This window comes from Hemitrygon akajei, chromosome 2 (assembly GCF_048418815.1).
Source record: "Hemitrygon akajei chromosome 2, sHemAka1.3, whole genome shotgun sequence".
Classification (NCBI taxonomy): Eukaryota; Metazoa; Chordata; class Chondrichthyes; order Myliobatiformes; family Dasyatidae; genus Hemitrygon; species Hemitrygon akajei.
This window is the reverse complement of record NC_133125.1, coordinates 184,473,492-184,498,204: the sequence shown is the minus strand read 5'-3', so window position 1 is coordinate 184,498,204 and position 24,713 is coordinate 184,473,492. Positions and strand designations below refer to the sequence as shown.

Here is a 24,713-nt window from a genome sequence, read left to right as displayed (position 1 = left end):
GTTGTTGCCAATCCGAACTGACTGGGGTTTACAAGTGAGGAAATTCAGGATCCAATTGCACAGGGAGATATTGAGACCAAGGTCTTGTGGCTTATTGATTACATTTGAGGGGACGATGGTATTGAATGCTGAGCTGTAGATAATAACGAACATCCTGATGAATCTTTGCTGTCCAGATGTTCCAGGATTAAGTGAGGAGCCAATGAGATGGCATCTGCTGTAGACCTGTTGCTCCGGATGCAAATTGGAGAGGATCCAAGTCGCCTCTCAGGCAGGAGCTGATATGTTTTATCACCAACCTGTCAAAACACGTCATCACTGTCGATGTACCTCAATGTAACTGGGCGATAGTCACTGAAGCAGGTCACCACGCTCATCCTGAACACCAATATGAATGAAGCCTGCTTGATGCAGGTGGTACCACACTCTGCCGAAGCAAGAGGTTAAAGATCTCAGTGAACACACCAGACAGTTGATCAGTATTTTAGTACGTGGCCGGTTACCCAGTCCGGTCCAGACGCTTTCCTGGGATTCACCCTCCTGAAGATAACCCGCACTTCAGATCATCGGATCATCGGGGGATGTGGGAGTTTGCGATGGATCCTCCATGTTCTGATAGTCAACGTGAGCAGAGAAAACATTGAGCTCATCTGGAAGTGAAGCTCTGCTGTCTCCCATGTCACTTCATTTAACTGGTAAAAGACACAGAGCTGAAAGCTGCTCTTGAATGAAAATGTTGCTCTAAGTATCCAATTGAGACACAAGGGAGAGAATCCTATCCCTTCCCAACCTTGCCACTGTCAGGATCATGGGGGGACCTTTCCCTCGGTCCTCAGCTCCAAACTGGTTTTGTATTACATTGAAGTTTAACACCATGTGAAACACAAATGAATTGATTCAGGTTCTCTCAGGATCCCTTCTATTAAAGACCCTCCGGAGTCAGTTCAGAGACAATTCACAAATATTTCCAGGCATTCTCTGTCACTGCAAACCATCAGCTCATAACTGGAATGAACAGGGCAACTTCAACCAAATGTAGAGGACTGGAAGAATTGGGACAGGGTGTTGATAATTCAGACGATATTTAATTTGATATATTGATATATAATTTGACATTTTTTTGAAAATATGTCACATTTCACTTGATTGCAAATTTGTATACAAGTGTGTATTAAACAATAAAAGATACCTTCCAGTAATTCCCAGATCTCGGTCACATACTGAAGTTCATTGATATAAAATGAAGAAAGCTGCAATCCTACAATCATCACACCAACCACTACAAAGTCCAACAGTGAAAGGCCTGCAATTAAAAATAAATCAAATAAGCAAACATGTAACAAAGCTCCAGAGAAATATCAATGAAAACTTTCAGTTGTTGCAACAACCAAACTCTTACACTGATGTCCCAGTGAAGGGAACATGCCAATTCCCACCCAGTGTGCCAACCTGTGACCCAGACCTGCACCAGCAGACCCTGTATAGATTAACAAGACGCTGAACTGCAGTGCCAGGCAAGAATGAATAACACGGTGCCCACTCTGTTTTCCACATGGGTCTCCAGCTTAGTTTTTAAATGTCACCTGCTGCCACTTTCTGCACTGGCTGCTCCTGCTGATTCCAATAGCGGAGTTCATTAAGGTCCATAGTTTCTTTCTCCCAACATCCACCACAGTTGATTATGGAGAAACACATATATTTCCCAGAAAGTTGCTGAAACTTCCATTCCAATTCTGACCAGTTTCTGTACCAACTGCTGTTCATAACTGGAGCTCGATGCCAGTTCTTCACTGGTGGAAATTCCTCACTGGCTGCATTCAGTGTGATTGCAACCTAATTACCCTTATTTCATGATGTGGTCAACAGTCCATCGGAGAAGAAAAAGCTGTACATGGCATTCATCGAACACTCAGACATGTCAGTCACTGTCACCAGCTCCATCACTCCAGATGTTTGTGTTGGAATGTCAGATGGTGAACAGAGGAAGGGAACAGGAGTGTTTCTGACAGCTGCTTTGACTCTGCATATCTATTCACTGATGTACATAGATTGAACAATTCAGACAAATTCTGTGAATGGGAGCCACAGTGAAAATCTACTTTAACTCTGCCCACCATCTTGGTGAATCTTTTCTGCACTCTTTCTAGTCTAATCACATTCTGACAGGCTGCATCACTGTCTGGTACGGGGTGGGGGGGGGGGGAGGGGGTGAGCTACCGCAAAGGACTGAAGAAGCTGCGGAGGGTTGTAAATTTAGTCAGCTCCATCCTGAGTACTAGCCTACAAAGTACCCAGGACATCTTCAAGAAGCAGTGTCTCAGAAAGGCAGCGTCCATTATTAAGGAACCCCAGCACCTAGACCATGCCCTTTTCTCACTGTTACCATCAGGTAGGAGATACAGAAGCCTGAAGGCACACACTCAGTGATTCAGGAACAGCTTCTTCCCCTCTGCCATCTGATTTCTAAATGGACATTGAGCCATTGAACACGACCTAATTTTTAAAATATATATTATTTCTGTTTTTTTCACAAATTTTATTCTATTCAATATGCATATACTGTAATTGATTTAGTTAGTTATTTATTATTATTTTCCTCTATATTATGTATTGCATTGATCTGCTGCTGCTGTTAACAAATTTCACGACACATGCTGGTGCTAATAAACCTAATTCTGATTATGTAATATTCACTTATGATTACATTTACTTATGTAATATTTATTTATGTCTGCAAGATTGGAACAGAACACTCCAGGTGTGGCCTGACTAAAGATTGTACAGTTGTAACGTGACGTCCCAACCTTGTACTCAATGCCCTACCGATGAAGGCAAGCACACCACGCACCTTCTTTACAATCCTGTCTGTCTGTGTCATCACTTCCAGGGAACTATGTACTTGTCCTCAATTAATTACCATCTGCCATTCCTATCTCCACTTACAAAGATGGTCTTGGTCTTGTTGTACACTTAGACAACTTTCTTCACTGTCCACAATCACATCAATTTTGCTATTGTCCATGGATTTACTGATCATGTCACCTACATTTTTGTCCAAATCGTTAACGTCAATGACAAACAACAGGGGACTGAGCACCAATCACTGCAGTACACTATTTGTCATCCATTACCATCTCTGCCTCTGACAACCAAGCTAAATCTGCTGTAGTGATGCTGGTTGGGAGAATTATTTTCTTGGACACTGGTGAGAACTTTGTTTCTCTTTAGGAAATAGCACCAGGTAATCCGTTACATTCTCCTAGGGAACATAAATGGTTCCTTGTTTTCATGTCTCATCCAAAGGCAGAGGTGTACTGGAGTGTTAAATTATCAGAGATTACACAGACCAGGACTGCATTCCCTGCAGTTTACTCAGGTGTAATTGGAATTTTCAAGATATTAATGGTAGATGGAAGCTATTTCCACATGTTGGGACTGAGAAACATTACCATGGAAATCGAAGCAAGAGGCTGAGAGTGAAGGACTAAAGACATCTCGGAGAAAAGCCTTTTTTTTCACTGATCGGTGAAAAGAGGCTAGACTGCGCAGGCGCATGATATACACGCCAAAGGTTTAAAAAGAGAACACCATATACAGCGGCCATCATCAGAGCGGACTGAGTCAGAGTGGGACGTCTTTGGCTCAAATGCCAGGCAGGATGTGGGAAGTCAGGGAGACCTCTAGTGTCCCTGACAGCAACACTTGCAAGAAGTGCATCCAGCTGCAGCTCCGAACAAACCGCGTTATGGAACTGGAGCAGAAGTTGGATGACCTCCGGATCAGTCGGGAGAATGAGATGTTTATAGATAGTAGCTACAGGGAAGCAGTTACGCCAAAGGAACAGCGCACAGGTAATTGGGTTACCGTCAGGCGAGGGAAGGGGAAAGGGCAGGCAGACCAGGGCTCCCCTGTGGCCATTCGCCTCAACAACAAGTATACCGATTTGGATGCAGTTGGGGGGGGGATGACTTAACTGGGACAAGCTGCGGCAGCCGGATCTCTGGCACTGAGTCTGGTTCTGCAGTGCAGAAGGGAGGGGGGAAGAAGAGGAGAGTGGTAGTGATAGGGGACTCCATAGTCAGGGGTACAGATAGGAGGTTCTGTCATCGCGACAGAGAAAGAGACAGAGATGGTTTGTTGTCTCTTGGGTGCCAGGGTCAGGGATGTCTCTGATCGTGTGCACAGCATTCTGAAATGGGAGAGTGAGCAGACAGATGTTATGGTACACATTGGTATGAATGAGATAGGTAGAAAGATTGAGGAGGTCCTAAAGAGTGAGTGTAGAGAGCTTGGTAGGAAGTTAAAAAGCAGGACCCCGAGGGTGGTAATCTCAGGATTGCTACCTGTACCACGTGCCAGTGAGAGTAAGAATAGGATGCTCTGGAGGATGAGTATGTGGCTGAGGAACTGGTGTAGGGGGCAGGGTTTCAGATTTCAGGATCATTGGGACCTCTTCTGGGGCAGGTGGGACCTGTACAAGTGGGACAGGTTACACTTGAACTACAGGGGAACCAATATCCTTGGAGAGAGGTTTGTTAGTGCGATTGGGGGGGGGGGGTTTAAACTAGATTTGCAGGAGGGTGGAAACCAGAGTGCCAGAGTAGACAGTGGAGCGGGGCTGAAAATAAATGATGTTAAAGGTTCATGCAAAGTTACAAATAAAAGGGTTGTGTGTGGTGGTAATAATCTTCTGAGGTGTGTCTATTTTAATGTGAGGAGTATTGTGGGGAAGGCTGACGAGCTGAGGGCGTGGATTGACACATGGAATTATGACATTGTAGCTATTAGTGAAACTTGGCTACAGGAGGGGCAGGACTGGCAGCTTAAAGTTCCAGGGTTCCGATGTTTCAGACGTGATAGAGGCAGAGGGATGAAGGATGGTGGGGTGGCTTTGCTAGTCAGGGAAAATGTTACAGCAGTACTCAGGCAGGACAGATTAGAGGGCTTGTCTACCAAGGCCATATGGGTGGAGCTGAGAAACAGGAAAGATATGACCACATTAATGTGGTTGTATTATAGAACACCCAATAGTCAGCGAGAATTGGAGGAACAAATCTGCAGAGAGATGGCAAACAACTGTAGAAAACATAAAATTGTGATAGTAGGGGATTTTAATTTTCCATGTATTGACGGGGACTCCCATAATGTTAAAGGTCTAGAGGGGTTAGAGTTTGTAAAATGTGTTCAGGAAAGTTTTCTAAATCAATATATAGAGGTACTGACTAAAGAGGATGCAGTATTAGATCTCCTATTAGGAAACAAGTTAGGACAAGTGACGGAAGTGTGTGCAGGGGAACACTTTGGTTCCAGAGATAATAACACCATTAGTTTCAACTTGATCATGGATAAAGATAGATCTGGTCCTCGGGTTGAGGTTCTAAACTGGAAAAAGGCCAAATTTGAAGAAATGGGAAAGGATCTAAAAAGCATGGATTGGGACAGGTTGTTCTCTGGCAAGAATGTTGTTGGTAAGTGGGAGGCCTTCAAAGGAGAAATTTTGAGAGTACAGTTTGTATGTTCCTGTCAGGATTAAAGGCAAAACGAATAAGAATAAGGAACCTTGGTTCTCAAGGGATATTGGTACTCTGATAAAGAAGAAGAGAGAGATGTATAACATGTATAGGAAAAAGGGAGCAAATAAGGTACTTGAGGAGTATAAAAAGTGAAAGAAGATACTTAAGAAAGAAATCAGGAAGGCTAGAAGAAGACATGAGGTAGCTTTGGTAGTCAAGGTGAAGGATAATCCAAAGAGCTTCTACAGATATATTAAGAGCAAAAGGATAGTAAGGGATAAAATTAATCCTCTTGAAGATCAGAACTGGGGAACCAAAAGAAATGGGGGAGATCTTAAATGGGTTTTTTGCATCTGTATTTACTAAGGAAACTGGCATGGAGTCAATGGAAATAAGGCAAACAGGTAGTGAGGTCATAGAACCTATACAACCTGTGCTTGCTACCTTGATGCAAATCAGAGCAGATAAATCCCCAGGACCTGACAGGGTATTCCCTCGGACCTTGAAGGAGACTAGTGTTGAAATTGCAGGGTCCCTGGCAGATATATTTAAAATGTCAGTATCTGCGGGTGAGGTGCTGGAGGATTGGAGGATAGCTCATGTTGTTCAGTTGTTTAAAAAAGGCTCTAAAAGTAATCCAGGAAAGTATAGGCCGGTAAGTTTGACGTCTGTAGTAGGTAAATTATCGGGAGGAGTACTAAGAGAAAGGATCTACAAGTATTTAGATGGACAGGGACTTATTAGGGAGATTCAACACGGGTTTGTGTGTGGTAGGTCCTGTTTAACAAATCTATTAGTTTTTCGAGGAGGTTACCAGGAAAGTGAATGAAGGGAAGGCAGTGGATGTTTTCTACATGGACTTCAGTAAGGCCTTTGACAAGGTCCTGCATGGGAGGTTAGTTAGGAAAATTCAGTTACTAGGTATACATGGAGACGTAGTAAACTGGATTAGACATTGACTCAATGGGAGAAGTCAGAGAGTGGTAGTGGAGGATTGCTTCTCTGAGTGGAGGCCTGTGACTAGTGATATGCCACAGGGATCAGTGCTGGGTCCATTGTTATTTGTCATCTATACCAATGATCTGGTTGATAATGTGGTGAATTGGATCAGCATATTTGCTGATGATGCAAAGATTGGAGGTGTAGTGGACAGTGAGGAAGGTTTTCAAATCTTGCAGAAGGATTTGGACCATTTGGAGGAATGGGCTGAAAAATGGCAGATGGAGTTTAATACAGACAAGTGTGAGGTATGTGCACTTCGGAATGTTAAACCAAGGTAGAACATACAAGGTAAATGGTAGGACACTGAGGAGTGCAGTAGAACAGAGGGTTCTTGGAATACAGATGCAAAATTTCCTATAAGTGGCATCACAGTTAGATAGAGTAGTAAAAAGAGCTTTTGGTACTTTGGCCTTTATAAATCAAAGTATTGAGTATAATAGTCGGAATGTTACAGTGAGGTTGTATAAGGCATTGGTGAGGCCGAATTTGGAGTATTGTGTGCAGTTTTGGTCGCCGAATTACAGGAAGGATATTAATAAGGTTGAAAGAGTGCAGAGAAGGTTTACAAGGATGTTGCTGGGACTTGAGAAACTGAGTTACAGAGAAAGGTTGAATAGGTTAGGACTTTATTCCCTGGAGCATTGGAGAATGAGGGATGATTTGATAGAGGTATATAAAATTATGATGGGTATAGATAGAGTGAATGCAAGCAGGCTTTTTCCACTGAGGCCAGGGGAGAAAAAAACCAGAGGACATGGGTTAAGGGTGAAGGGGGAAAAGTTTAAAGGGAACGTTAGGTGGGACTTCTTCACACAGAGAGTGGTGGGAGTGTGGAATGAGCTGGCAGGTGAAGTAGTAAATGGAGGCTCACTTTTAACATTTAAAAAAAACTTGGACAGGTACATGGATGAGAGATGTACTGAGGGATATGGTCCAGGTGCAGGTCAGTGGGACTAGGCAGAAAAATGTTTTGGCACAGCCAAGAAGGGCCAAAAGGCCTGTTTCTGTGCTGTAATGTTCTATGATTCTATGGAAATTCCCTTTCAAAGCACCATTTTGATTCAGTGTTTTACAATTGGGATTTACTTTTTCCAGAGTGGAAATGCCCTCCACAGAAATTCAATAGTGTGCTGTGTACAGTGGTCATTCTCACACCCTAATGGGGTTTCCACATCCGGAACACTGGTGATGTCATTTCCTGTGCAACATCTTCCTGTCGGGAAACTGCAGTGTCATTAGACTGGAACTTGGAGATGCTCCTGACTACCTGCCATGGTCTCCTCTCAGTGAGTAAATGTAGCCTCAGTAACACCGTCTGAAGTCCCTGTCACTTGTTTAAATGGCCAAGACCAGACTTCTGAAAATGCAACACTTCCCTCGCACTGGTTTGGGGGATGTGGGTCCTGTAGTTACTCCCCTCAGCTTGTCCTGAGAGGCTGATATTGAGCATCCCACTGGAATCTCTCATGATGGGAACTGGGTAGAGACTCCAGGAAACTAACCCAGAGACAATAAACTACTGGTCTCTGTGTGCTGACACTGTGATATCATTGTATGAACACAATTAAACCTCAATCAAATCCAGCACATCAGCAGCCCCTCAGGATTAGGGTTGATCTGTCTCCACCTCAGTACCATGGGTTCTGAAGTGAATATTATTATTATTATTTAAATATTATGATTTAGCTGCATCATTCCAGAATAATAATTATTTTGCTCTCCTTAACATTTGTGTACAAGGAAACGACATTAAAAAATTCTGAATTAAACAATTGTGAATGATAAGAGTATTGGTCACGTACCTCCAACCACAGACCAATACACTAACACAATGTACATGGCGATAAGTGACAAAGTATTACAGATCCACAGGATTAGAAAATAAAATCTGTATCCCAGATGTCCTGTGGAGAAATAAAAAAAGCATGTGAAAGCCGATAACAATCTATGCAGACTGATTATGACACTGGAGGCCATTCTGGACATCAATCAATGCTAGCTCCCCAGGAAGCAATCACAATCCCACCGTTGACCCCACGTTAAATGTTACTCTCTCATCCCAGTGGTTACCAATGGCAAGCCCTCCATCTCATCTCCCCAAATGTAAAAGACATAACAGTAAATGTCCTCGTTGAGAAATGTTTTAAACCTTCAGATCCAGCTGCACCAGATTCAGCATCATCGGTCTTTCTCCTTATCGCTAAATTATTTGTTCAAAGATTAACCTGAAGTACAAGAATAATCCCTGATCTGCTCTTGTCTCTATAATTTTGCTTCCAGCAACATGTTAGATGCCCATTGATGGGTGTGACTGAGACTGTCCACCTGTCTCTGTGGTTCCCTCCCATCCCTTTGCCCACTGGATCAATGTTCCCAAATGTTCCTGTTGCCCTGGTGTTGAAATTGCATCTCTCTCTCACTGGATTCTATCCCATCTCAGTTCTAATTTCAGTTTATCTACAAAGCCACCATGTGTCTGTGTCAGGCTTCGTGTCTTGGATTCACTTTCATCAACTTCAGCTCTGAACATTATCTGTTTAATTTTATTGTTTGTATTTTTTTCTACACATCGGGTGTTTGACGATCTTTTTAATGGGTTCTATTGTGTGTCTTTGTTTTGCGGCTGCCTGTAAGGAGACGGATCTCAATGTTGTATATCGTACACATACTTTGATAATAAATGTGCTTTGAACTCTGATGTACCATCCCTGTTCTGATCCTGCCCCTTCTTGTTCAATTGATCCTCTTCACTGCCAACTTCTCTTCCAGGGCAAATGTTAACTGACATTGTTAATGGTTCCTTCTCCTCAGATATTGATCCTCCTACTTTGAAATCTCCCATCGTCACCTCTCTGTATTTAAATAAAAGCAAAATCCTACAGCTCAGCCATGGCAACATCACTGACTGGTCATTCAAATCCATCCGGTTGCCTGGTGACTGGAGCTGAACACAATGTGTCCAAAACAATATAGTGACTGGAAAACTCCACGTGTTGAGAATCTGAAATACACTCAGTGGCCACTTTATTAGGTACACCTGTACACCTGCTCATTAATGTAAATATCTAAATATGTGGCAGCAACTCAATGCATAATAACATTCAAACATTGTCATGAGGTTCAATTGTTGTTCAGACCAAACACTAGAATGGGGCAGAAATGTGATCTAAGTGACTTTGACTGCGGAATGATTGTTGGTGACAGATGTGGTGGTTTGAGGATCTCAGAAACTGCTGATCTACTGAGATCGTCATGCACAACAGTCTCTAGAGTTCACAGAGAATGGTCCAAAAAGCAAAATAAAACATCCAGTGAGTGACAGTTCTGTGGCTGAAAATGTTTTGAAGGAGAATGGCCAGACTGTATCAAGCTGACAGGAAGGTGACAGTAATTCAAATAACCACGTGTTACAACAGTGGTGTGCAGCAGAACATCGTGGAAAGACAAACAACATATCGAACCTTGAAGGGGATGGGCTACAGCAGCAGAAGACCATGAACACACACTCAGTGGCCACTTTATTAGGTACAGGAGGCAGCTGATAAAGTGGTCACTGAGTGTATCAGAGAAAATGCTGGAGGTACACTGCAGTAGAAGCAGCATTTGTGCAGAGATTTGATGTTTCTAGTCACAGAGAAGAGTGAGTGAAATCCTGAGAAATACAAGAGAAAGAAAAACAACGGAGTATGATACACTGCAGTTGCTGGAAATTTCGAATAAAAAAGAATTCCAGATTTCCATTTCTGCATCTGTGGAGAGTGGAAAACAGAGTTTTGGTCACACACTCTGAACTTGTATCAGAAGTGGTCAGTTCTAACATAAACTGGAATGGCTGGTTATCTGAAATTGATGAATTCATTATTGCAGCTCCTGGGACTCAATGTGGAATAAGGGATGCTGCTCCTCAATGGGCTTTGCTGGAACTGGGGAAGAGGTTAAAGATGGGAAATCAGAGAGAAAACTAAAGTGATGGGCAACTGGAAGCTCACTGTTACCCTCGGTGTTCTGCAAAGTGGTCACACAACCTGTAATGGTTTCTCCAATGTGCAGGAAACTGCTGTGAGGACACAGAATTGGAAGTACAAGTCACTCACTGCTTTACCTGGAGGGGTTATATGTGTGCCAGGAACAGGGAAAGGGAAGAGGTAATAAAGCAGGTGTTGCATCTTCTTTGGTTTGGGGAGACAGAGGTGTCCCATGTGGAAAACTGCATTGGAAAGAGAGGTTCTTTCAAAATAAACTTTTGCAAACATCCCAGAGAAATTGCCACCAAGTCTGAAAGAAAGAGCCACATGTACTGTACGCTCACCAGCAGGTCTGAGAGACAACTGCTCAATCCCCCTGACACTAGATGTGGAGTAGAACTCCCTTCACAACTCTGCCCTCTGTGTGAATGAGGCCACTGTTTCCAAAGGCACGGCCACCATCAGGATGAAAGGGCATCTTTCCCTCAGTCCCACCTCTGAACAGACTTGGTGACACAGTGAGATGAGACAACACAATGCGGCAAACATGAGTGAATGAAGACGGCTCCTCTCATGGCCACTTCTCCCAAATATCTTCTGCAGTTTTGTCAGAGGAGACTCCAGGACAGTTTCAGGTATTCTGTGTCACTGCAAAGCACCTCAAAACTGGGAAAAAATGGGCAATTGCATCCCACAGGACACAGGGACAGAGGGGAAGTGGGGGGAGGGGTCAGTGGTGAATTGATTTCCCACATTTTCCCTTGATTATGTTAAAGTTCATTCAGGTTTACTGGGTGGTGTCTGACAGTTCATGCAAGAGCAAATTAATCAATGACAGATACCTCCGAGGGTTTTCCACCTCCACTGGTCCGGTAACACGGCTGAATGAAGAGATGCTACAGAAATCACCTGTCCTGCAGTCAATACAGCAATCATGATAACATCCTTGAGTGAAAACCCTGAAAATAAAATGAAATTCAAATTATTAAACATCTAACAAGCAGTGGATGACAAATGATGCAACAACTATAATTTCCTGCTGAGAAGGGAATGTTCCAATCCCGGTCTAATCTCACCAATCTGTGACCCAGGCCGACACCAACTGACTCTACTCTGAGAATCATTAATCACAATGCATCGTTATACCCGTCAAGAATGGATTATTCAGATTCATTTATTTATCAGATGTACATCACAACATACAATGAAATGTATTGTTTGCATTAACAACCAACACAAGCTGAGGATGTGCTGTGGGCAGGGCAGCCTGCAAGTGTCACCACACACTCTGGTGCTACTTTCCACCTGATGTCAGGGGCTGCTACACAAATGCACATGTGGGCAGTTTGTTCTCATTGATCAGTGAAGTACATTATCTGCTGATTGATCCATCCCAAGAATAGGAAGAATGAGGAGAGCATACAATCTCAATGAACCTCAAGGAAATTCAAGGGAGAGATATTAATTTTTTTTTGCATATGTATTTACTAAGGAAACTGGAATGGAGTCTATGGAAATAAGGCAAACAAGTAGGGAGGTGATGGAACTTATACAAATTAAAGAGGAGGAGTTGCTTGCTGTCTTGAGGCAAATCAAAGTAGATAAATCCCCAGGACCTGACAGGGTATTCCCTCAGACTTTGAGGGAGACTAGTGTTGAAATTGCAGGGTCCCTGGCAGAAATATTTAAAATGTTGATATCCACAGGTCAGGTGCCGGAGGATTGGAGGATAGCTCATGTAGTTCCGTTATTTAAAAAAGGCTCAAAAAGTAAGCCGGGAAATTATAGGCTGGTAAGTTTGACATCAATAGTAGGTAAATTATTAGTAGGAATACTAAGAGATAGGATCTACAAGTATTTGGATACACAGGGAATTATTAGAAAAAGGCAGCATGGCTTTGTACGTGGTAGGTCATGTTTAACCAATCTATTCGAGTTTTTTGAGGAAGTTAACAGGGAAGTGGATGAAGGGAAGGCAGTGGATGTTGTATACAAGGACTTCAGTAAGGCCTTTGACAAGGTCCTGCATGGGAGGTTAGTTAGGAAGATTCATTCGCTAGGTATACATGGAGAGGTAGTAAATTGGATTAGACATTGGCTCAATGGAAGAAGCCAGAGAGTGGTAGTGGAGGATTGCAACTCTGAGTGGAGGCCTGCGACTAGTGGTGTGTCACAGGGATCAGTACTGGGTCCATTGTTATCTGTCATCTATATCAATGATCTGGATGATAATGTGGCAAATTGGATCAGCAAATTTGCTGATGATACAAAGGTTGGAGGTGTAGTGGACAGTGAGGAAGGTTTTCAAAGCTTGCAGAGGGATTTGGACCAGTTGGAGGAATGGGCTGAAAAATAGCAGATGGAGTTTAATGCAGACAAGTGTGAGGTATTGCAATTCGGAAGGTCAAACTAAGGTAGAACATACAAGGTAAATGGTAGGACACTGAGGAGTGCAGTAGAACAGAGGGATCTGGGAGTACAGGTACATAATTCCCTAAAAGTGGTGTCACAAGTAGATAGGGTTGTAAAGAAAGCATTTGGTACATTGGCCTTTATAAATCAAAGTATTGAGTAGAAGAGTTGGAATGTAATGGTCAGGTTGTATAAGACATTGGTGAGACCAAATTTGGAGTATTGTGTGCAGTTTTGGTCACCTAATTACATGAAGGATATTAATAAGGTTGAAAGAGTGCAGAGAAGGTTTACAAGGATGTTGCTGGAGTTGAGAAACTGAGTTACAGAGAAAGGTTGAATAGGTTAGGACTTCATTCCCTGGAGCGTAGGAGAATGAGGGGTGATTTGATAGAGGTATATAAAATATGATGCGTATAGATAGAGTGAATGCAAGCAGTCTTTTTCCACTGAGGCCAGGGGAGAAAAAAACAGAGGTCATGGGTTAAGGGTGAAGGGGGAAAAGGTTAAAGGGAACACTGGGGGGGGGGGTGCTTCTTCACGCAGAGAGTGGTGGGAGTGTGGAATGAGCTGTCAGATAAAGTGGTGAATGCCGGCTCACTTCTAACATTTAAGAAAAACTTGGACAGGTATATGGATGAGAGGGGTTTGGAGGGATATGGGCCAGGTGCAGGTCAGTGGGACTAGGCTGGAAAATGGTTCAGCACAGCCAAGAAGGGCCAAAAGGCCTGTTTCTGTGCTGTAATGTGCTATGGTTCTATGGAACAAATTCTAAAAGGGTTACACCAACAAGAGATTTGTGGAAAGGGTTACGAAAGTAGTTTGACAAAGATACGATCTTTGCCTTCATGAATAGAGGCATAAAGTGGAAGAAAATCATAGTGAAACTTTCTAAAACCAGTAGTGAGTGGGAATGAAGGTGATTGGGAGAAGAACAGAAAATATCTTGGGGATTCTCTTTATGCACAGTAGTGGACAGGGTCTAGAATTCATCGTCAAGAATAGTGAAGTGATATTCAACTGTAATTTCATATGAGGGCTGGATAATTATCTGAAAGAAAGAATTTACAGAGCTGTGGGGAGAGGACAGAACAATAGGATTCAGTTGTTTGCTCAGTGATAGAACCAATCCATTCTTAAAAGGCTGAATGGCTTCCTTCTCTGCGATAACTGTTCTAGGATTCCATGAACCCAATTAATTCAGCTTTTGCCTCTCTCTGCTGCAACACTGATTTGCATCGACTGCATTCAATAGCCCACCAATATGGTCTAAATGTTAACTGCAAAATGTCATTCATAAATGAAGCTCACCTCGCAACATTAAGGTGTAGTTTGTCTGGATGGAGCTGACAGGATTGGTTGTGATGCAGGTGTACACTCCACAGTCTTCAGATGAAGCACTTGGGATAACAAGTGTTCTGTTTTCATCTGTTAGTTGGTGATGCTGGGAGATTTCCCCTCCATTCTTTTGCCACTGATACACATTCGAATCTCCAAAGACATCACAGGTGAGCTCGACCGTGAAACCCAGTGATTCGATGTTGGTAAATATGGAAGCTTCTGACAGCTCATCTAAAGGAGAGAATATGAAACCATGATACTCCTATCTTGATGTAGAATGCAATCTTACCATGTGACATTGTACCAGATATGTACAAAGGAATGAAAGCACAGTCGGTTCTACACACCAAATACATACACAACAATGGAAATAAAAGCCATTTAACCCCTCAACCCTGCTCTGTCACTGCACAAAATCATAGCTAACCTAACGGTAGATATTCCCATCTCCCACGATAACAGTTCACCTCTCTGCTTATCCAGGATCTATCTACCTCTGCCTGAGAAATTTTCAAAGATTTCAAAACATCTTTTTCAGAGCTGTGGAAGCAAAAACTCAAAACTGTTTCATCTCTGTTTTAGACGTTCATTTGCAAGTTCATAGACGTGCCAGTCAGAGCAGGAATAGGATGATGGTACAGATGAATGAGTGGCTCAGGGAGTGATGTTTGAACCTTCTCCTCGTCCACACTATTGTTCCATTTACCAAAATGCATTATTTCCCACTTTTTTTGCCCATTCTTCCTATTTGTCAAAGTCCTGGTGCAATCACATTGCTTCTTCAGCACTACCGACCCCTCCAACTATCTTCGCATCATCTGCAAACTTTGTCACTAAGCCATCAATTCCATTATCTAAATCACTGACAAACAATGTGAAAAGTAGTGGTCCCAATACCGACACCCCCTCCCCCCCAGGAACACCACTCATCACCAGCAGCCAACCAGAAAAGGCCCCTTTTCCCACTCGCTGCCTCCTGGCTGCCAGCCGTTCTGTTATCCATTGCTGAATCTCTCCTGTAGCCTCATTTTTGGTATCTTATCAAATGCCTTCTGAAAATCCAAGCAAATGACATCCACTGCCTCTCCTTTGTCCACATTGCTGGTTACTTCTTCGAAGAACTCTAACAAAATTGTCAGGGAAGATTTCCCCTCACAGAAACCATACTGATTTTGACTTATTTTACCATTAGTCTGCAAATACCTTGAAACCTCATCCTTAATAATAGACTCCAACATGTCCCCAACCACTGGGGTTCGGCAAACTAGACTACAATATCCTTTCTTTTGCCTTCTTCCTCCCTTCTTAAGGGGAACTGGCCAAAATTGACTGGAAAGGGACACTAGCACAAAGGACAGCAGAGCAGCAATGGCTGGAGTTTCTGTGAAAAATGAGGGAAGTGCAAGGCAGATATATTCCAAATCAGAATGGATGAAGGACACTACCGTAGCTGACAAGTGAAGTCAGAGGCAAAGTAAAAGCAAAAGAGAGGGCATACAAGGAAGCCAAAGCTAGTGGGAAGATAGAGGATTGGGAAGCTCTTAAAAACTTACAGAAGGAAACTAAGAAGGTCATTAGGAAGGAAAAGATGAATTGTGAAAGGAATCTGGCGAGTAATATCAAAGAAAATACTAAAAGCTTGTTTTTAAGTTTATAAAGGGTAAAGAGGAGTCGAGCGTAGATATAGGACCAATAGAAAATGACGCTGCAGGTCTTGCAATGATAGATACAGAGATGGCAGAGGAACTGAGTGCGTATTTTGCATCAGTTTTCACAGTGGAAGACACCTGATGTATATCAGACATTCAACAGTGTCAGGGAAGTGAAGTATGTGCAGTGAAAATTACAATTGAGAAGCTGCTCTGGAAGCTTAATGGTCTGAGGGTGGATAGAACTCCTGCACCTGATGGAGTCAATAGATTCTGGCATTGTACTGGATGACTAGAGAATTGCAAATGTTACTCTGCTATTTAAGAAGGGTGGCAGGCAGCAGAATGGAAACTACAGACCTGTTAGTCTGACATCAGTGGTTGGGAAGTTGTTGGAATCGATTGTTAGGGATGAGGTTTCAGAGTATCTGGAGACACATGACAAGAAAGGCAAAAGCCAGCATGGTTTCCTGAAAGGAAAATCCTGCCTGAGTGATCTACTGTATTTTTTTGAGGAAATTACAAGCAGGGTAGACAAAGCAGATGAAGTGGAGGTGGTGTACTTGGATTTTCAGAAGGCCTTTGACAAGGTGCCGTACATGAGGGTGCTTAGCAAGATAGAAGCCCATGGAATTACAGGGAAGTTACTAGCATGGGTGGAGCATTGGCTGATTGGCACAAAACAGAGAGTGGGAATTAAAGTATCCTATTCTGACTGGCTGCCGGTTACCAGTGGAGTTCCACAGGGGTCATTGTTGGGACCACTGCTTTTTATGATGTATGTCAATGATTTGGACAATGGGAGAATTGATTTGTGTCTAAATTTGCCGATGATACAAAGATAGGTGGAGGATTGCGTAGTGTTGAGGAAACAGAGAGCCTGCAGAGAAACTTAGAAGATTTAGGGAAATGGGCAAAGAAGTGGCAAATGAAATACAATGTTGGAAAGTGTATGGTCATGCACTTTGGTGGAAGAAATAAACTTGCAGACTATTATTTAGATGAGGAGAGAATTCAAAATGCAGAGATGCAAAGAGACTTGGGAGTTCTTGTGCAGGATACCCCAAAGGTTAACCTCCAGGTTGAGTCGGTGGTGAAGAAAACGAATGCAATATTGGCATTCATTTCTGGAGGTAAAGAATATAAGAGCAGGGATATGATGCTGAGGCTATATAAGTCACTCACGAGACCACACTTGGAGTATTTTGCTCAGTTTTGGGCTCCTTATTTTAGAAAGGATATACTGAGATTGGAGAGGGTTCAGACAAGATTCATGAGAACAATTTCAGGAATGAAAGGGTTACCATATGAGGATCATCTGGCAGCTCGATCTGTATCCCTGGAGTTCAGGAGAATGAGGGGGGATCTCATAGAAACATTCCAAATGTTAAAGGGCCTGAACAGATTAGATATGGCAAAGTTATTTCCCATGGTAGGGGAGTCTAGGACAAAGGGCACGACTCCAGGATTGAAGCATGTCCTTTTAGAACAGAGCTGTGGAGAAGTTACTTTAGTCAGATAGAGTAAATTTGTGGAACTTTGTGCCACGAGCAATTGTGGAGGCCAAGTCACTGGGTGTATTTAAGGCAGAGATAGATAGGTTCTTAATAGGGCATCAAAGGGTATGTGGAGAAGGCAGGGGAGTGGGGATGGCTGGACAAATTGTATCAGTAGGTGATTGAATGGCAAAGCAGACTCGAGGGGCCAAACGGCCTACTCCTGCTCCTATATCTTATGGTCTTAAAGAGTAGAGTGACATTTGCAATCTTCTGATCCTCTGGGACATGCCAGAATCAAGTGATTCTTGAAAGATCATGACCAATTCATCTGTTATCTCTTCAGCAACCTTTCTCAGGGCTCTGGGATGTAGTCCATCTGTCCCAGGTGACTTATCCAACTTAAGACCTTTCACTTTGCCGCACACTTTTTCCTTTGTAATAGCAGTGACACTCAGATTTCTGGCACACTGCTAGTGTCTTCCACAGTGAAGATAGATGAAAAGTACTGATTAAGTTCATCTGCCATTTCTTTGTCTCCCATTACTACTTCATCGGCATCACTTTCCAGTGGACCAATATCAACTCTCACCTCCCTTTTACTCCTTATATAACAGAAAAAGCTTTTGGTATCCTGCTTTATATTATTGGCTAGTCTGCCCTCATATTTAATCTTTTTCCCTTCATATAGCTTTTCAGTTGCCTTTTGTTGGATTTTAAACGATTCCCAATCATCCATCTTCCCACTCACTCCGCTTTGATTCAAGTGTCTGATGGTTGAGGGGTTAAACCTGTTTCTGAATGTGGTGGGTGCATCCTAAGGCTCCCATACCTTCATCCTGATAGCAGCAATGAGAAGACAGCATAACCTGGATGGGGGTCCCTGATGATGGAGGCTGCTTTCCTGCAACAACTCTCCATGTAGATGTGCTCAATGGTGGGGAGGGCTTTACCCATGATGGACTGGGCCGTATCCACTACTCCTTGTAGGATTTTCTGTTGAAGGGCATTGGTGGTTCCAATGATGCAGCCAGTCAATATACTCTCCACCACACATCTACAGAAGTCTGTCAGATTTTCAGGTGTCAAGCTGAATCTCCGCAAATTTCGAAGGAAGTAGAGGCACTGCTGCGCTTTCTTCATTTTGCTCTTAACTGCTGCGCCCAGCACAAGTCCTCTGTAATGATAACACCAAGGAATTTAAAGTTGCCGACCCTCTCCGACTCTGATCCTCTGATGGGAATGGCTCATGGACCTCTGGTTTCCTCCTGAAGTCAGTAATCAGGTCCTTGGTCTTGCTGACATTGAGGAAGAGGCTATTGCTGTGACACCACTCAGACAGATATTCAGTCTCCCTCCTATATGTTGATTCATCACCACCTTTCATCCCAGAATTACCACCAGCTCCAAGAACTCTTGCTGTTTTCCCAGTGGGACTGAGCAGCCTCACACATGGAAATGCTTTCCTGACTTTTGTCATGAGGAACAGACATTGAAATCAATGAAACGGGCACTGCCGTGGAAACCATCAGACTCGGCACCTCAGGAGGAAGGGGAAGGTGTACATTTAATACGCTGTGGAATTACCCCCTCCCTCACACTCCATTTGTGTATTTTGACCCACCGGTGACCCATCTACACAGGGAACATCGATACCCTGACACCTCAGCATTTTCAATAAGATTCTGGTCTTGTTATTTCAGAGAACATCCTCAGGTTTGTTGCCTTTTTGTCAGCCAGGCTCAAAATATTTCTCACAGATCACCAGGGGCTGAATGTTTATGTCAGAAGCAGGGTTTAAACAACAAGATTAATGTGATCATTGTGAGCATTGTATGTATCTCAAAAACATAAACAGTGACACCAATCTTAATTCTTTTTATATCCTCCATCTTCCTCCCTGGTCAGTTTCCCAAAATTCTAGTCCTTATCTCAGTACCTGGACTTACCAAACAGAATCGAAAAGTTTATTACAATACATTTCTTACTTCACAGTGCAGAGAATGGCTTTATCCCACATAAATACGCCAATAAAAATTTGGTGGGATGAAATTTGGCAGCTCCAGGAGCTTTCTGTATCTTTTAAAATTAATACTAACCCTGTCTTCCCTGTTTTTAAAACTCCTAATGGTTTGTGACCAGAGAACATCACAGAATCACTTTCCTTTCATAATCCTGCTCAGACTCTCAGGTTTTCTGCCACCGGTCTCTTAAATTAAAAAAAAAAACTCCCTCAGAAGAAAATCAGGTCAGCTTTTTTAAACTATGCTCCTAAACTGTGGAATTCAATACCTAAAATTATAAGGGACTCAGACTCAGTTGAAACTTTTAAGTGACAGCTTAAAATCTTTTTATTTGACCTTGCTTTTGACAAACATTGATTTGTCTTTTATTTAAGTTTATTTTTATTTTATGATTCAATATTTGTACTTTTATCCCATTGCTAACAACTTTGAACCACATCATCTGTGTGAAAAGTACTCGAAAAAATAAATTTCATCTTCTTTTACTTATGATTGTTATTAAAGTTTCTTTCATCATCATGTCATGCCCCTTTCCCCATTTCCCACACTGATCTAATGCATTTTGTACCTCCCTCCCCTCCCATTCCTTCTCTTGCTACTTTTTCCATTTCTCCACCTTTTCCATCCATCCACACTTTCACTTCACAACCATTTCCTTCTGTTCTCTCCAGCAGAAAACCCAAGCCTCAGGTTTGACAAACAGTTCTTCTTCTCTCATCCCACCAGTGCAGCAATGAATGTTGGATCAAATCCTGAACGGGCTCCTCCTTGGGATGGCAGGTACTCACAGAGATGGTGTTTGAATGACAGCTGCATTCAATATCTGACACCTCAGTGTTTATTCTATCAGGTGAGTCACCCAACTTAGCCTCTGCTAGAAAATACAACCACAAAAACTATGGCGAGTTCTGTACCCAATCACATCCTGTATAAACACAGGGATGAAAGAAAAATGGATGTCTACGTGTGTGGGAAGGGTTAGGTTTATCTTGAAATGGGTTAAAAGTTCAGCATAACATTGTGGGCCAAATGGCCTGAACTATGTTGTACTGTTCTACGTTCTATGAAAAATAAAGCTACTTACCAACAAGGCGTAGTTGTATTATTCTCAGCTCCTGTCCATCCACAATGAAGGTGTAATCTCCTTGGTCACCATGTTCTGATCCATTCACAGTCAGAGCACCATTAGAAGTATTAAAGTGCAGACGAAACTTGAACTGGTCACTCGGTTCCACTAAGCTGTGACCTGGGACATGATGCAAAATGCTCCTGTCGATGAAGGTCCAAACTATTTCACTCTTGCTGGGATCAACTTTGAGTTCAGGATCCAGTAAAACTGATGAGCCAAGGAGACCAACCTCTTCTTTAACTGTATCTGTTAATAAAAATATTTGTATTCATTTAAAATGTGGTGGCTGTGAAACACTTAAACAGAGAACTTTGTGAAACTACAGCAAATGAGAACATACTACTGAATAGATATTGTTCCACTCTTTACTGGGGTTACAGGAACTTGTCTTTCAGACAAGAATGTTGTGAAAATTCTTCCTGCCCAACCTCCCACCTCAAACCCCTCATCAACTTTGGCTGATCCAACACTCTCACACTGTATCTGTTCAAGCCAGATCCCAGTGCTTCTGATCTACACTGGCTCAAAAACTGACAATTCACTGGCTTCAAATTTCTCTATTCTCCATCTCTCAGAAAGTTAAATTGCCTCACCTTCAGATTTCTCTGGGGTTCATTCATCCCCTTTTCAGAAACATCCCTCAGTTTCAGCACCTTGGCAACACAGGGGACAGGCAGAACCTCAGCACGTAGTGGTACCTGGTGCCCATGTATTTAGGTTCCACACACAGCCTGATGCAGCCACACATGAAGTTGGTCATCAGGGTGAGGGACACATTGGGTAAACTGTTGCACCCGTTATACAGGGATTTGTGCGTTGTGATCTGTGCCTCACCTACTCCATCTCGGACCCCCAGATGAACCTGAAAACAGCTCGGGTGATTCTCAAGCTGGAGGAGCGGGGCATGGGCAACACTTGCACCAAGTACAGCAGCCTGAGAGAACCTCTCACTTGTAGACCAGGTTCTTCCCAGATATCGATAGGGAGCGCCCTCCCCACAGTCCCAATTTCAGTTTCATCCTCTCAGTCCAGTCCAGGCAATTATTCAAAGTTCAAAATACAAAGTAAATTTATTATCAAAGTACATATATGTAACCATATACAACAATAAGATTTATTCTCCTGCAGGCATTCACAGTAACTACAAGAAACACAAATTAATCAAAGAATGACCATCTCCATCCAATATGCAAAAGATAACAAACTGTGGAAATACAAATAACATAATAGTAGTAATAAATAAACAATAAGTATCAAGAACATGAGATGAACAGTTTTGAAAGCAAGTCCATTGGTTGTGGAAACATTACAATGTTGGGGCAAGTGAAGTTACCCCTTTGGTTCAAGAGCCTGGTGATGGTTGAGGGGTAATAACTGTTCCTGAACCTGGTGGTGTGAGTCCTGAGGCTCCTGTAATTCTTCCTGATGACAGCAGTGAGAAGAGGGCACAACCTGGGTGGTGGGAGTCCCTGATGATGAATGCTACTTTGCTGCTACATTACTCTGTGTAGATGTGCTCAGTGGTTGGGAGGGCTTTCCTTGATGATGGACTGGACCATATCCGATACTTTTTGGAGGATTTACCATTCAAAGGCATTGGTGTTTCCAGACCTGGCTGTGACACAACCAGTCAATACACCCTCCACCATACATCTATAGAGTTTTGTCAGAGTTTGGATGTCATGCTGAACCTTTGCCAACCCCTGAGGAAGTGAGGCTGATTCATCACATTTGTCTCAGCCTACGTCAGCAAACTTGAAAGTGTCATTGGAGCTGTGCTCAGCCACTCATTCATCAGCGTAAAGCGAGTAGAGCAGGGGAATAAGCACAGAGATCCTGTGGTGCTCCTGTGCTGATGGAGATTGTGGAGGAGATCTTCCTGCCAGGTACAGCACTGGTTTGGTCAGGTGAATCAGAACAGACTTGTCCCAATTGATGGTGGCCTTGGACAGGATCTAATGGTTGACATTCAACAGTAAAATGCATATGCAATTTATGATGTCATCCCTTTGCCCCTTTTGCCTGTATATAAGGGGAATGATGCCCTTCCTCATGGAGTCTGACATGCTGCCAGCTGGAAGTATTGCATTGTACACTCCCAGCAGGTTAGGGCCCATCAGTCCCATGTAGCCGAGTACAACTCAGTCAGTGAACCATCACCATCCTTCTGAAGGGGTGCTGAGGGCATTGTGCAGCTTGTCTATTTTAACTGTTTCCATCAGGAATCTGGAGGTGCTGTCCAGCCTGTTGTCGGCACTACCGGCTGCATCGATGATGTCACCAACCAGAATGACCAGCTGTGATGTCACCGGCAGTGATGGGAGCGGCTCGAGGATGGCCAGCCGCTCGCTCCGCACGGGTGAGGTGTACGTGTTCATTAACCAGAGCAGAGTGTTTCAGTACATTATGTATGCCACAAGGAGCCACACCCCAACCACCTCTCTGACGGGTGATTGAGAAGTTGTCACCCTGTAACAGAATTCCCAGGCCAGAAGGATGACAATCGTTGCCCCCAACCACACAGACAGACCATGGGGCCACCATCACAACCAACTCTGGTTTTTACACTCCTGTAAAAAACTCATATCGGCCTTGACCTTGGCCAGTTATTGTAAGGCGTTGACACATCACACTGTTCTCTTTACACTGCTCACATTCAAAGATGCCAATTTTGTGACTATGATTAGTTCTTGAGTTACATTTCTTGTCCAGATCACTCAGCCTGAGCCGTAAAGAATATCCCTCTCTTTTGAGGCAGTGCCCTCTGGTCCTCAATTGGCCCATAAAAGCAAACATCCTCATCACATTGACTCCATCTTGGCCTTTCAACTTCTTCTAGCTGGAATGTATGACTATTGTAAATATGTAATTCTACAAATATTCAAAATGTTAGAGGTCGGTAGGAAATTATACCTATTGAAATTGTGGTGACTCATTTATCACTTTATTTAAGTTTAAAAAATGTAAGACTGTGTGTGATGAGAGGAGAATCAGATTCTCTGCAGAAATTCTGCTGTTTTTATATCACCAGCTTCAATGTCTCTCCCATCACTCAGTTGATGAGTCACAGCAGAGGTTATCCTGCTTAGACTTTGATTGAAATAAAAATCACAGATTATAGTTTCTACGGCAGATTCTGCCATTAATAAATCTCACACTACATTACAAATATCTGAAACTTCTTACCAATGACAAGCAATTCCATTACTTTCAACTCTTTCCCATCAACAGTGAAGGTGTAATCTCCTTGGTCACAGGCATTTAATCTGCTTATCGTCAGTGCACCACTCAAAGCGTTGAATTGTAAACGGTCCTTGAACTGTTCACTTGGTTCCAATGTGGTGTCACCTGGGATGTGATCCAAAATAACATCATGGCTTTTGTTTCTGGGTTTGAAAGTCCAAAGGATATCATTCTTGCTAGAATCAACAGTGATTTCAGGATCAAGTAAAACTGATGAACCAAGGACACCAACCACTTCTTCCCTTTCAGCTGATTAGAATAACAGGAAAATATAATCATTTAAACTGTAGAGCAGGTGAGAGTGAGACAACTACAGCACAGGAGTAATATTACATGAACGGATGTTATTGGACATTTTACTGCAGTTTCAGGACCAAGCTGTGTAGGGCGACTTGATCTGTAGCCTTGGTCACCTGGACAATACTAATACTTACGTCAGGATGTTGTTTATTGGCCTCAGCTCAGTGTTTAATACAATCATTCCCACGGTTCTGACTGGAAACATTACAACCTTGCTTTTATATTCTAGTCCTCTCAAAATGAATGCTCACATCACATTTGCCTTCCTCACCACAGACTCAACCTGCAAATTAAACTTCAGGGAATCCTGCACAAGGTCTCTCAAATCCCTGTGTGCCTCAGATGTTTGCATTTTATCTCCAATTAGAAAATCATCAACCCTTTCATTTCTTCCACTGAAGTGCATGACCATACACTTCCCAACACCACATTCCATCTGCCATTTCTTTGCCCATTTTCCTAACCTGTCTAAGTCCTTCTGTAGCCTATTTCATCAAAACTACCTGCCCTCCACATCTACAGATGCACCAGGCTGTCCGCAAGACTTACTCTGGTGATTCAGGGAAGTACAGTTCAACTAGGCAGTGATGCAGCCAGTCAGGATGCTCTGAATTGTGCCCCTGTAGAAAGTCCTTAGGT

General features: G+C 42.9%; 1 protein-coding gene across 4 annotated transcripts in view; it reads right to left on the bottom strand.

Annotated features, from left to right (window-relative positions):
• LOC140719069 (uncharacterized) overlaps positions 1-24,713 on the bottom strand; it is a 165,726-nt gene that overhangs the window by 88,833 nt on the left and 52,180 nt on the right. For 3 of the 4 annotated variants that reach the window (XM_073033449.1, XM_073033460.1, XM_073033466.1), the window contains exons 2-7: positions 23,718-24,023; positions 20,487-20,777; positions 14,204-14,464; positions 11,323-11,439; positions 8,318-8,419; positions 1,190-1,303 (exon numbers count right to left, since the gene is read on the bottom strand). In XM_073033449.1, coding sequence (XP_072889550.1) covers positions 1,190-1,303; positions 8,318-8,419; positions 11,323-11,439; positions 14,204-14,464; positions 20,487-20,777; positions 23,718-24,023 — 1,191 coding nt within the window. The remainder of the gene's footprint in view (positions 1-1,189; positions 1,304-8,317; positions 8,420-11,322; positions 11,440-14,203; positions 14,465-20,486; positions 20,778-23,717; positions 24,024-24,713) is intronic. The other variant, XM_073033453.1, reaches the window with a different exon arrangement.